Source organism: Phocoena sinus, chromosome 11 (assembly GCF_008692025.1).
Source record: "Phocoena sinus isolate mPhoSin1 chromosome 11, mPhoSin1.pri, whole genome shotgun sequence".
Lineage (NCBI taxonomy): Eukaryota > Metazoa > Chordata > Mammalia > Artiodactyla > Phocoenidae > Phocoena > Phocoena sinus.
This window is the reverse complement of record NC_045773.1, coordinates 73517081-73531078: the sequence shown is the minus strand read 5'-3', so window position 1 is coordinate 73531078 and position 13998 is coordinate 73517081. Positions and strand designations below refer to the sequence as shown.

The following is a 13998-nucleotide window of genomic DNA, read 5'->3' as shown; positions in this document are numbered from 1 at the left end:
CTTTTAGATTCCATATATATGTGTTAGCATGTGGTATTTGTTTTTCTCTTTCTGACTTACTTCACTCTGTATGACAGTTTCTAGGTCCATCCACTTCACTACAAATAACTCAATTTCGTTTCTTTTTATGGCTGAGTAATATTCCATTGTATATATGTGCCACATCTTCTTTATCCATTCACTTGTTGATGGACACTTAGGTTGCTTCCATGTCCTGGCTATTGTAAATAGGGCTGCAGTGAACATTGTGGTATATGACTCTTTTTGAATTATGGTTTTCTCAGAGTGTATGCCCAGCAGTGGGATTGCTGGGTCATATGGTAGTTCTATGTTTTGTTTTTTAAGGAACCTCCATACTGTTCTCCATAGTGGCTGTATCAATTTACATTCCCACCAACAGTGCAAGAGGGTTCGGTTTTCTCTACACCCTCTCCAGCATTTATTGTTTGTAGATTTTTTGATGATGGCCATTCTGACTGGGGTGAGGTGATATCTCATTGTAGTTTTGATTTGCATTTCTCTAATGATTAGTGATGTTGAGCATCCTTTCATGTGTTTATTGTCAATCTGTATATCTTCTTTGGGGAAGTTTTCATATACTTTAAATTGTCCCTAGATTACTTATAATACCTCATACAAAGTAAATGCCATGTAAATAATTGTAAATACAATGTAAATGATATGTGAATTGTTGCCACCACGTGGCAAAATCAAGTTTTGCTATTCAGAACTTTGTGGATTTTTTTTTTATTTTGAATATTTTCAATTGGTGGTTGGTTGAATCCGAGGAACCTGCAGAACCTGAAGATATGAAGGGCCAGCTGTATTGGTTATTTGGGTATGGTAATGGTTTTCTGGTTGCCAGTATTATGAAGTGGTTGTCTTTAAATTTTTGCATTTTAAAATAGTAAATGCCCTCAAAAATGCCTACACAAGTCAAGAAATATCATTGATGACACTGCACTTTTCTCTGTAAGTTTCAGCTTATGTAGGAAAGATGCAATTCTTTGTCCATAGAAAATTGTATACATACTCTGTCATTTGAGAGGACAATTTGTACTTTATTAAACAGTATCATGATAAATATTTTTCACTTTTGCCTTTCTTAGTTTTACAGTCCTTAATATTGGTATGTTTGATTTTCTTTGCAGGTTTTCTCTAGGTGATTCTAGGAGGCCTCTTCATGAAACAGCAGTTTTGGTAGAAGATGTAGTACACACTCAGTTAATTAACCTGGTAAGAGCATATAATCTTATTTGGTATCTCTTCTCTGCATTCCACTTATATTGGCATCACAACCCAAGATATTTTTAAGAATTTTTTTTTTTTACATTTGGAATTCTTTTTTTGTCAGCTGTATTAAAGTATAATTTTCATGTAACAATTTCACCAGTGCATGACTTTTGACAGATGAATATTGTCATGTGACTAGCAATGCAATCATTATATAGAAATATTTCCATCATCCAAAAACATCCCTTTGTAACCCTGTGTAATCAGTCTTTTCTCCCACTCCTGACCTCGGATAACATCGATCTGTTTTTTTGTTTTTTGTTTTTTGCGGTACGCAGGCCTCTCACTGTTGTGGCCTCTCCCATTGCGGAGCACAGGCTCCAGACGCACAGGCTGAGCGGCCATGGCTCACGGGCCCAGCCGCTCCGCAGCATGTGGGATTCTCCCGGACCCAGGCATGAACCCATGTCCCCTGCATCGGCAGGTGGACTCTCAACCACTGCACCGCCAGGGAAGCCCCACTGATCTGTTTTTTATCATTATATCAGTATAGTTTTTTCAGAACTTTTTAAAAAATATTTATTCTGAATTTTACATGTCTGGAAAGAGAATTGCACAAATATTACAGAGAATTCTCAGATACAATTCACATTCCTATGTTAACATCTTGCATAACCATAGTACAATTATCAAAACCAGGAATAACATTGGTACAATACTGTTAATAAAATTACCAACCTTATATGAATTTCATCAGTTTTCCCATTAGTGTCCCTTTTCTGTTCCAGGAGCTAATCCAGGATAACACACTGTAGTGAGCTGTCATGTCTTTGTGGTCTTCTGTCTGTGATAGTTCCTCAGTCTTTCTTTAAAGTCTTTCATGACCTTGACATTTTTGAAAAGTACTAGACAATTATTCTGTAGAATGCTCTTCTTTGTCAATTGGTCTAATGTTTTCTTATGGTTAGAATGTGGCTATGCCTTTTTGTCAAGAATACCACAAAAGTGATGGGCTTTTCTCACTGTATCATATCAGTGGGTTCATGTTGTTGATGTGTTGTTTGTGATCTTAAATTAACTTTGATAACTTGGGTAAAGTGGTATATGTTGAATTTTTCCACTATAGTGAAGTTGTTTTTTTTTTCTCATTTTGTTGTTAATAAATGTCTTGTGGGAGATATTTTGTGACTATGCAAATACTGTTTCTCTGAAAAATTTTGCCTATTAATTTTAACATTCATCAGTGGGTGTAGTCTGCGACCGTTATTACTGTGGTATTTGCATAGTAATGATTTTCTATTTTCTTCTTTCCTTTTATCTTTTAATTGCAGTTATTCTGAAAGAAATAGCTATTCTTTATCACCATTTATTTATTTAATTTTTAATGTACGTATGTATGGACTAATGTGTATTTAAATTTTATTCTTTTGTTCATTATGCAGTAGTATTATTATTTATTTTTATTTCTCAAGTTGTTTCAGTGTTGGCCACTAGGAACACTTTCATGTCCTTTCCTCATTTTTCTATCAAGTTTTTGGTCCTGTGTCTCATAAATATTAGGTGTAACAGTCCTTTGTTTGTGGCATATGATACAAATATATTCTTCTGTGTCAGTTACAGTTATGTTTTGACTTTGTTTTTATGAGCTTTGGGGAGGCATACAAGTATTTTTATTTTAATGTAGTCAAATGCATCAATCTTTTATTTCCTTTGGATTTTGAGTTATAGTTAGGAACACTTTTCTTATACTGAGTTTAAAGAGAAGTTCATCTATATTGTTTTCTAGTACCTGTATGGTTTCATTTTTAACATTTAGATTCCTAACCATTTGTGGTTTATTCTTGTTATTGTGTGAGATATGGATCTAACTATAGATTTTTCCAAATGACTACCCAGTTATACCATCATCATTTATTAAAAAGTATCTACTTTCCCTAATGATTTGAGATGCCTCCTTTATCATTACTAAATTAGCATATGTATTGGGGTCTATTTCTGATTTTATATTCTATACCAGTGGTTTATTTGTCTACGCATGTGCTAATACAACATTTTAAATTATATTGGTTTTATGGTATATCTTAAAGATTGTTACAGCTAGACGCCCCTTCTAATTTTTCTCAGTGTGTTCCTAATTAGTCTTATATGTTTATTTTTCCATGTGAACATTAGTATTGAATTTTCTAGCTCCATAAAATAACTTGCTGGTATTTTTATGGGGATTGTGTGAATTTATAAATCAATTTAAAGAGAACTGCATCTTAATGTTGAGTCAGCCTAAGAAAAAGGAATGTCTACATTTTTTCAAGACTATTTTTGTGTCTTACATGAGTGTTTTAACATTTCTTTTTATAGACTTCACGTATTTCTTGTTAGATATATTCCTAAGTATTTAACCTTCTTATTTGCTATTGCAAATAGGCTTTCTGTATAATTACATAATGGCTGAAAACGTCTGGAATTTACTAAAATACGTAAATCTATAGATTTAAGAAGCTGAGCAAACTCCAAAAAGGACGAGTCCAAAGAAATGCATGTTCAAACTGCTGACTATGAACGGCATAATATAAATTTTAAAAACACCCAGATTTATTACCATAGGGGAACAATGATTTGAAAGACAGCAGAATTTTCATGAAAATATGGAGACTAGAAGGAAATAGCACAACAGTTTTAAAGTACTGGATTCCCTTTTCTCTACATCCTCACCAGCACTTGTTATCTCATGACTTTTTCATAATAGCCATTCTAACAAGTGTTGGCCTGAAACATACACATAGATCAGTGGAACAGAATAAGAGCCCTGAAATAACCCACATATATGGTCAATTAATTTATGAGAAAGCAGTCAAAATTGGAGAGCCACATGCAAAAGAATAAAACTAGATGCTCTTTTACACTGTACACAAAAATTAACTCAAAATGGATTAAAGACTTAGATGTAAGGCCTACAACCATGAAATGCCTAGAAGAAAACATAAGCACTAAGCTCCTTGACATAGGTCTTGACGATGATTTTTTGAATCTGACCCCAAAAACAAAAGCAAAAATAAACAAGTGAGACTACATCAAACTAAAAAGCTTGTGCACAGCAAAGGAAACCATCAACAAAATGAAAAGGTAACCTACTGAATGGAGGAAAATGTCTGCAAATCATATATCTGATAAGGGGCTAATATTCAAAATATATGAAGAAGTCATACAACTCAATAGCAAAAAATAAACAATTAATAAATGGGCAGACCATCTGAATAGACACTTTTCCAAAGAAGACAGACAGCTGGCCAACATGTACCTGAAAAGATGCTCACCATCATTAGCCATCAGGGAAATGCAAATCAAAACCAAATGAGATATCACCTCACACTTGTCAGAATGACTGTCATCAGAAAGACTAAAAATAGCAAGTGATGGTGAGGATATGGAGTAAGGGAGCCCTTGTGCGTTGTTGGATTGTGCATTTGTGTAGCCACTATGGAAAGCAGTATGGAGGTTTCTCAGAAAATTAAAGACAGAACTACCATATCATCCAGCAAGTCCAATTCTGGGTATTTATCCAAAGAAATGAAAATACTAACTCAAAAAGATGTATGCATGCCCATGTTCGTGGCAGCATTATTTGTAGTAGCCAAGATATGGAAACAACCTAAGTATCCATCTCTGGATGAATGGGTAAAGAGATTGTGGTATGACTATGCAGTGAAATATTACTGAGCCATGAGAAATAATGAAACATTGCCATTTGCAGTACCGTGAGTGGACCTCAAGGATATTATGCCAAGTGAAATAAGACAGACATAGAAAGACAAATACCGTATGAGCCCTTTTATATGTGGAATCTAAAAGAAAAACAAGTCAACTTCATAGAAACAGAGAAACAGATTGGTGGTTGCCAGAGGCAGGGGGTAGAGTGGGATGAACTGTTTTTTAGTTTAAATAAATTGAATTTAAAATTTTTTTTTAATTAATTTTTAAACTTTATGGTAACTGGTAATGCTGATATTCACAGGGAGAGATGGGGGTTTTGACAAGAGGTATCTAGCCTGGAATTCTTGTTTTTTTATATACATGTCTATATAAAAATATATGTTAAATCTTTCATAGGATTCAAATAAATATATTTAATATATTTATTAAATTTAATTGAGGAAAGTAAGCATCAGAATAGAGGTAAAAAACTCTTGGCGTATGCATAGATGTAGCATAGAATCTGGTTTTACTTGCACTATATTAAGATACAAATTTAGTTGCCAACATTTTAAAATTAGATCACTTTTACATAAAAACTTAGGATTTCTGGCTATTCTTGAAAGATTAAAATTGGAATGTTTGACAGCATAGGTATGACTTTTAATATGGAAATCTGAGCTCAGGAGCCACTTCTACCTGGTTTTTACCAGGCCGGCTTCATTTGCTTAACCAGGAAAGTATTCAGTGTTAATGGATTTATATAGCATATTGTTGCTGTATTTCCCATATCCATCTTCAATTTCAATTTTTCAAGGAAACATACTTTTTAATTTTGGAAGAAAATGATGTTTTTTAAAGGAATTTTAGTTTTCCTCAAAAGCTGTGGAAACAGTGTTATGTATGTCAGAGAAGTTCATAGACAAATATAATAAGGAAGTTGTTTTTATGTGATATACTTTTTCCCCCTATGACTTTGCTCTGTTAATGCCAGAGTGATCTATCAAAGTGCTTTGATAGTGTACTATCAAAGGGAATACATAACTTATAGAAGAAATAAAAAGCATTTAGATTCTTGCTACAGCCTATTTAGAAGGGAAGAAAGTGATTCCACTCTTACAACCTCTGTGGTGCTGTGTCTCCTGTTCAAAAAGCACCTTTAAGTACTGGGGTAGTGAGCTAGAACTTCAGTTGACTTGCTCTTTCCTCAACTGCCGGCCCTTAATACCTTAATCTAAAACTTTCAAGGGGAAGAAAATCCATTCTTCAGTCTCTTGGATCATTTTGGCAGCGGTTGCGTGTTGTTTCATTTGGGAAGAGGTTTGCTTTAAATCTTTCGTCTCTTGTTTCTTGGACCTATGATTCCCATTTGAGACCTGTGTCCTCTCATCCTACCCCTGATTCTTTCTCAGTTCTTCAGCCAGGCCTGCCTTCCAGTCTGAGTGATTCCACCTAACTCTACTCTGTTCCACTTGCTAGGTTGTGACCAGCTCAGGCCCCAGTTAACTGTTCTTCACTGGAGTTCTGCGTGAAGATTATAGAATATGTTAAATCATGAAAACATATAGTTTAAAATCTATATAAAGCTTTTCACTTTATTCAAGAACAAGTTAGAATATTAAAGTCAGAGGATTTTAAAGTTGAACTATACTTCAGAAATTATTTGTTATATAATAGTTTGAACCAAATGAAATTGCCTTTTTTATAAGTCATGAATGGTTGAATATCAGCAGTTTTATGATTCAGTGCAATACTAATTAGTTGTCACTAGAGAGAGTTTTCAAAACTTTTAATTTTCTTATTTTGTAAAATAACAATACTAATATTTACTTTTTACAGTGGTTATAGAGGGTCATAAAAATTAGATATATTGTATATTAAAGACTTAGTGAAGTTTCTGAGGCATAGTACCCTTTCTCTAAGTTAGTAGTAGTAAATGGTTACTAGCGTGATTAATTCTAAGATAACAGGGCTATTTAATGGCATGATTTAGATTAGAATTGGCTTGAAAAAATCCATTGAAATGCTCTTTCAAATTTTCCAGAAAGATGCAAACATTTTCATATCCTAAGCTTCCCTCTTCTCCCACTCCACAGGGTGAGCTACATCTATTTGAAATAGGTAAAGATTTATGCCAACTTGAAATTGTGTGATAGAGTTGCTATTATGATACTGTCAATAATAATATCCTTTCAAGTTCCAAAACTGTCATGACATCTGATGGCTATATAGCTGCTTTCATTTTTTTATTCATTCAAAATTAAATATCAGAGGACCCTCTTCATTGTATGCACAAAGTGTAACTATCTACCATTCCATTTCAGAACATATTGGATTTTCACTATATAATCTACCAGGCAACTAGTAAGATCCTCAATTTGTTGTACTGTTTTCACATCAGAACCACTTTCTCAGGGTTATTCTAATAGTCTTTAGTTATGAAAATTAATAACATATTCATATGTGTCAAAAGTGATTGCTTAAGTCTCCCGTCTGGATTAGCATACACTGAGTCATCCCTTCCTCCACCCCACTTACTTGTAATGCTTTTTAATTTGACAGTTTATCTTCCTGGTAGAAGGATCTCATGCAAGGCAATGTTCAGTCCTCATCACCACTTCTGTGGGGCTGTCACTTATGTCACCTCAGTAATGGTTTGTGAATATGTTTTAAAATAGCAATAGAATTTCCTGTGCAGAACTTCAGTTATAAGGGTTATAAAAATAGGACAAACTAATATAATTTGTGATTGCATAAAGTAAAGGAAGTAGAGGTACCATGGGGACCTAATGAATCACAGAATGGAAACAGTCTTTTAGCTGACTAAACATTCAGACTTTGTACTAAGTCAGAGCGTGGATATGTAACTCAGCAAACCGGAACACACCACTCTGTGTTTACATGGATGGGACAGAGAAATTCACAAATACCATCTGGGAAAAAATTCTTGGCTTATTTGTCTGTTTCTACTGTAGAGTAAATGAAGTACCACATATTTAGCATAAACAGACTGAAAGCACACCTGCTTTGTGGAATATACACACACATGTGCACACATATACACACACAGCATTGTTCAAAATATAGAACATTGTATGTCTTGAAAAGTGATTCCTTTCCTTCTTTTTTGCTTCTCTTTAAAGAGTGTATTGTGGAAAATTTACTAATTGTTTTGAATGGCACTTGTTTCTGATCGATTGCTCTTAATATTTTCTGTTACTTAGCTGGATTTTCCCTCATATTACTACCTCATACCTCAAGAAATAGTATTGTATCTTCTCTTTTTTAAGAAATAATGTTTGTATCGCAGATGACAGATATTTAGTTTTTAATCTGTGACACAAAATGGGCATATTCTAAGTAGATCGCCTCTTTAGCTACGTTTTCCCCGCCAATTCTTCTGGGTAATTTGCTACAGGCATAACCTAGAGGACCAACCAGGAAAGAATTTCCAGTCCTTTCCCAACTCTCAGCATGTCTTCTTTTTCTTCCTGTAGTATATTCTACTAATAGTCAATTGTTCAACTCTTCAAGGTAAGAGAATCTCAGAGTACAAATTGTTTATAGTTCCAAGTAACTTAAAAGCACTGTTTCATATTATTATACATGGTTTTCTTAGCGGAGGAATAGAACAGTGTCTTCCCTCCTTTCCATGTGTGTCAAGGCTTTTCCTTTAGTGTTCTTCATTTATTGCTGCCGGTCAGCTAGTATCCTGTTACCTAACTTAAGCTAAGCTCTGCTAGCTACTTGGATCCTATGCCAAGTTTGGATTTCTGACCTGTGCTGAAACTCAGTTCTGGCTGCAGCTCCTATTTAATGCCTAATGTGTAGTTTCCAAGAATTTCAGATTTACCAAAGACATGCAGACCATTCATAAAATACCCTCTCTGCAGACTGAGTTGCATCAGTTAATTAAAATAAGTACAGATTTGTGCCAACTGGAAATTGTGTGACTGAATTGATATTATGTGCTGTCAATAATATGCTTTTGATAATACCCATTTTTGCAGTTCAAAAAATAACATAATTTTTGATGGCTGTATAGCTACTTTTATTTCTCTATTTACTCACAGTTAAATAACAGAAAAATCCCTTTGTTTTATACACAGAATATAATTATCTACCATTCTACTTAAAAGTCATACTGGGTTTTCACTATATGAATTTATCAGCCAAGTAGTAAACCATGCAATCTGTTGAATTCTGTGTATATGAGTTGGTTGTCAAAGTTATTCTCATAATCTTTATGAAAACTAGTAAAGAATAAACTTAATATGTGTGAGGAGTAACTATCTAACCTCCCAACTGGATTAGCAGGCACTGAGTTTCTCCTCCCCTATCTGTTTGTTCTTCTAATGCCTTTTACTTGGGCAAGTATCTCCCAACTACTGTATTCTCCTTCATCACATTTTGTGTTCTGTTCTGTATCTGAACCAAGAGACTTGTTTTCAGACTCCTGTTCTTCAGTACCTTTTCCAAGGTCTTTGAAAGTTATTTATTCATAGCCCTATATCTTCTTTTCCCAGAGATTCTGTTTCTCTTGATTAGTGTGGAGATTATGTAGAGAAGAAGGAAATAAAAGTTCATATCTACTATGTGCCAACCAGTCTCCTAAACATTTTTTATATATTATGTTATTGTAGATACATAGGCCATTTTCCAGGTTTAAAAAAATAACAACTATTATTTCTATGTAGCTTTCTAACATAGTGTAACCCAATTTGACATGGCCTTATGTGTTATATAGATATCATTAGACAGCTTTATTTATTTCCCAGATCCAAGTATTATATATTAGTCTACACTTGAAGAATATGTAACAGGTTTTTTTTTAAGTATGTTTTTTATCCCTTCAGATATTCACATTCATCCTGATGTTTTATTAGGGGTTTTATTTTACTGACTGTGATAGGGAACCATTTGTTTATGCTTATAATTTCAAACGTTCTAGTCATTTTTATATCTCAATGAATTTATAAATCACATTCTGTTTCCTAAGAATGCACTAACTCTCCTTAGATACTTCTCTAGAGTAAGCGGTTCTGAAATTCTAAGTGATGTAGATAATCTGAAATTCAAAAGATACTATTTATGTTTGAAGACTGATATAAAATTGACTTCAGATTTTTAAAGTGAATGGAAAGAGGAATAAGGTCCATCACATAAATGTGTCAATTAGAAAAGGCTTAAGAGAACATGTTAAGAATGTTTTGAAACTAAATTTGAAAGTAACGTTTTATTATTAGTAGAGTCTTACTGACTTTGCACTTCTAATCCAGCTAAGAATCTGACAGTAAGCGACAGAAAGGCAATAGACACTACTGTAATCATGCCCATTACTCAGAGTGGGTTTAATCTAAAAGCTTATATATTTTTCTTTTTCACAGTAGAGTAGATGCAGGAGAATGGTGTGGAGGCAGGTGCTGATAAGAAGCAGCAAGAAGTTGGGAGAGTGTAGGAGCTAAGAGGGAAATGATTGCTAAAAAACACAACTACACAAAATTATAGGTATCTAATTGGTCTAGGAGTACAATTTATAAATTATATTCCAGAAAGTATGCATTTAAATACCTAACGTCTTCTAATACATTTCTTTGGTTGTAGAGACCATCACTCTTATATACAACCAGTATATTGATTGATATTCATTTTGAAGGCTTGAAACAATTGGAAAAAATTGATACATTCAGGATACTCTTTGATAGTAAAGATAGTGTGTGATACACTTAGAAAGATGTCTCTCAATAATAAAGTTTATTTTTTTAATCTGGAAATTTAGTTATATATAATATAGCATATATTTCTTAAAAGATCAAAAAACTTTTTTCCCTAAAACTTTGTATAAAGATTCCTTGATTTAGTAATGTCCTTAAGACATTTTAAAAGTATATTTTCTTTTTAAACTTTCAATTATGCATACTTTGAGAATGACATCTCTTGTAGTAAACATTTTACTTAATATTTGCGATAAACCTGGATAGTTAGAAAATATTTTGTAGGTGTAGAAACTGTAGAACAGAAAGATTAAGCAATTTGGCAAAAGTCGCACAGTTTATAAAATAGGAGATGTGAAATTCAAGTAGTTTCTTTTTCAGAGAGTTTGAGGAGTCTTTAGGATGAAAAATTCTGATTCTTTTATTCTGGTACTTACTGACTGAATTTACTGTGTATCTCTTAGGTCCCTTCTACTTTTGAGTATTCTGTGGTTCTCTGTAGTGAAAGTATTGATTTCAGAATAGATTCATATTTTGCAGAGGGTTTATGGAGAATAGTGAACAAAAAGAAATGGTTAGAAAAGAGAAGCCCCAAGAAAAGTAAGTAGAACCTTCTTTTGGTGTGGAAAATACAAATTCAATATCAAGTATCTTATAAAGATAAACTGTATTTTAAGTCTGTAAAGAGAAAAAGTAACGTTCTTCAATGTGAGAAATGGTCGTAATAGCCAGCAAAACATTTTGGGCATAATGAATAATTTTATAACATTAAAGTAGGCATCATTTGATAGATCTCTGGACAAAGGTAATTAAATGTTAAGAAAGAAGAGATTAAAGCATACTCAAAAAAGATACTTAAGATATTGTGAACTTTTCTGGAGATTTACCATTTGCTGCTTGCGTTGGTCATTGGCTTCAAGAAGAAAAGTTTTAGATGTTGTCAGGAGTAGAATTCCTATTTTTAAATATCATATAAATTGCCCAGAGCTTGCATTTTATGCCAAGAAATCAAATTTAGCCATTGGTTTATATGAAATCACCTTGATCAAGCCATGTGGATTTCCCACTGGAATATAATTGTTTCTTAAATGTATTCTGTAGAAAGGGATGAAAAAGAAGGTTGGGACTAGATATTCAAGGTCATTGAATTTCAAACTGAGGAATTTTTATGTAATTCTATAGATTGCTGGGGATATTGAAGATTTTAGAAAGTGGCATAGTCAGGAAAGTGGATAAAATAACCTGGCTGTTTTATATAAGGTAGTGAAAGACTCAAGATGCCACTTCCAGAGAGGTCTGTTTGAAGAAGGATGTTGAAGTATTCAGGCGAGAGATATTACTACCTCTGAGTTGGATGGTGACAGGTTTCTGAACTGCATTTGCCATCTGTAAACAGTAATCCACTATGGCTGTAAATTAAATCCTGTATGTGTAAGAATAAACAAATTCAAAACAATATATCAATCAGATCCATTATGATGGACATCAGTGTTTGAGTAAAAAACAGGTAGAAGTTCTGAGTTCTGAGTACATTTAGATGTACCAGTTTGGCATATTCTCACTTACTAGTCATTGTTCTAAATGTGACTCTCCTGGTTACTTTTGCAAAACCCACAAGAGCTTTTGAACCTTCAGCTGGGAAATGCTGGTAGAGTGGAAAGCTTTTGGAGACAGACATCCCTGGGTTTGAATTTTGGCTTCCTTCATAACCTGCTAGTTATACATTATTGAGCATTACTTCTTAATCCCTTTGAGTCCTGGTTTACTCATCTGTAGGAATTTACCTACCTCGTAGGCATTATATAAGATGATGTACATAAATGGCTTAGCACTCATCGACACTGTTGATGAAAACATGATTTAATTAATGTCAGCCAAAATTCTAATCAAAAAACTATACAATTGGAGTAACACAGTGTTAAGGGCAAAGACACTAAAGAGCCAGAAGAGAGCTTGAAGAATCATATGCTATATGTATTTCTGGGGCCACTTTCCTGGCTTTGAATGTCACACTATATACAGTTCTGTCTTGATTTCTCCTACTTCTACTTCTCACTCCTGGTATGCTTTAGATGTCTTAAAATTCTTAGATATCAGTTTAGATCATTTGTTATATGTGAATTTCCCTGTTCTTCCTTGTCTGTTCCCATCTAACTTTATGTCCCTGAGAAGAAACCATCAGATACAGAGTGGTTTAAATTGCCTTTGTTTGAATCCTGGGACCTAGAAGGCTTTTCCATAAGCTTCATGCTTTCTCCTCTTATGACTGCAGTTCAAATAGAACTTAACTGTCAGTGAAACAAGAGCTTCTCCATCAAATACTTGAATGTTCTCCTAAATGATTTTTTGAGTCCCAACATTTTGTATTTTAGTGATGACTACTATGTTTAGTTTTTTCCTCTCCCCCAAATGAATGACTTTCAGAATATTGTATGAAAAAGTTTCCCAACATGCTTGAAAAACACATGGAAAGATTTACTAAGTAGATAGTAACGTGGAGTTTGAGAGATAAAACAGAGAAATGGATAAATGGGTAGGTGAGAGAGGGTTCAGAGGACAGAAGAGGGAGTTCAAGCCCCCAAAATGACCAGTGTGCTAATGAGTATAAATTTATTATATAATTATTTTGGGGCCTAAATCAGGTATTTACTATGAATATACTTTATAAAATATGAGACACTATATTTTATGATTATTGCTAATAATAATATTTTCAAAACCTATTTTGAAAATCTTTACCCTGAAGAGTCTATAGAGAAAGCTTTTTATCTGAAATATTGTTATAGTTAATAGATGCAGTTTTTATTATCAGTATTAGCATTCATAGTTAAGTTACAACCTCTAGGTACCAAAATTTGGGGAGAGTCAATCATCCTTCCTGTGTTCTTTTCTCTGTGAATTGACCCTTTAAGCATCTTAACTTGTAATACCTTGGTATTTATGTAGGAGACTTCGGGGGAAAAGTTAAAATTCAGTATTTTCAAATTAATCATCCAGCATTGTTTTTTTAAATAATTGTTTTCTACCAGCTAAACTCATGCGACAAAGTACTTCCATACTTATACCTGTATTTAACACCATTCTTCAAAATATGTATCTTAAAAGTAAAAATACTTTCTGTGCTTTATGTAACTGAAGTTACAAAAGACTTGTAACTTCTAATAATCAGCTTAATCTGATCTTAAACTCTTGATGGTTTTGGAACAGGAATTTTTGTTTTAAAGAGCTTGTTAAATGAATTATGCAATTATAAGTAAATGTGGTCACAGCTGTTTTTGATTTCTTTGTTATACACCTGATTGGAAACAAGTTTTTAAAAATATTTTTCCATTTCTTACACTGACACCTAGTGTTCACTATTCCT

The 13998-nt window shown here is 33.5% G+C and overlaps 1 protein-coding gene across 7 annotated transcripts in view; it reads left to right on the top strand.

Moving 5' to 3' along the window:
* SUPT3H (SPT3 homolog, SAGA and STAGA complex component) overlaps positions 1-13998 on the top strand; it is a 462022-nt gene that overhangs the window by 224011 nt on the left and 224013 nt on the right. For all 7 annotated transcript variants that reach the window (XM_032649933.1, XM_032649935.1, XM_032649932.1 and 4 more), the window contains one exon: positions 1152-1236. In XM_032649933.1, the coding sequence (XP_032505824.1) occupies positions 1152-1236 (85 nt within the window). The remainder of the gene's footprint in view (positions 1-1151; positions 1237-13998) is intronic.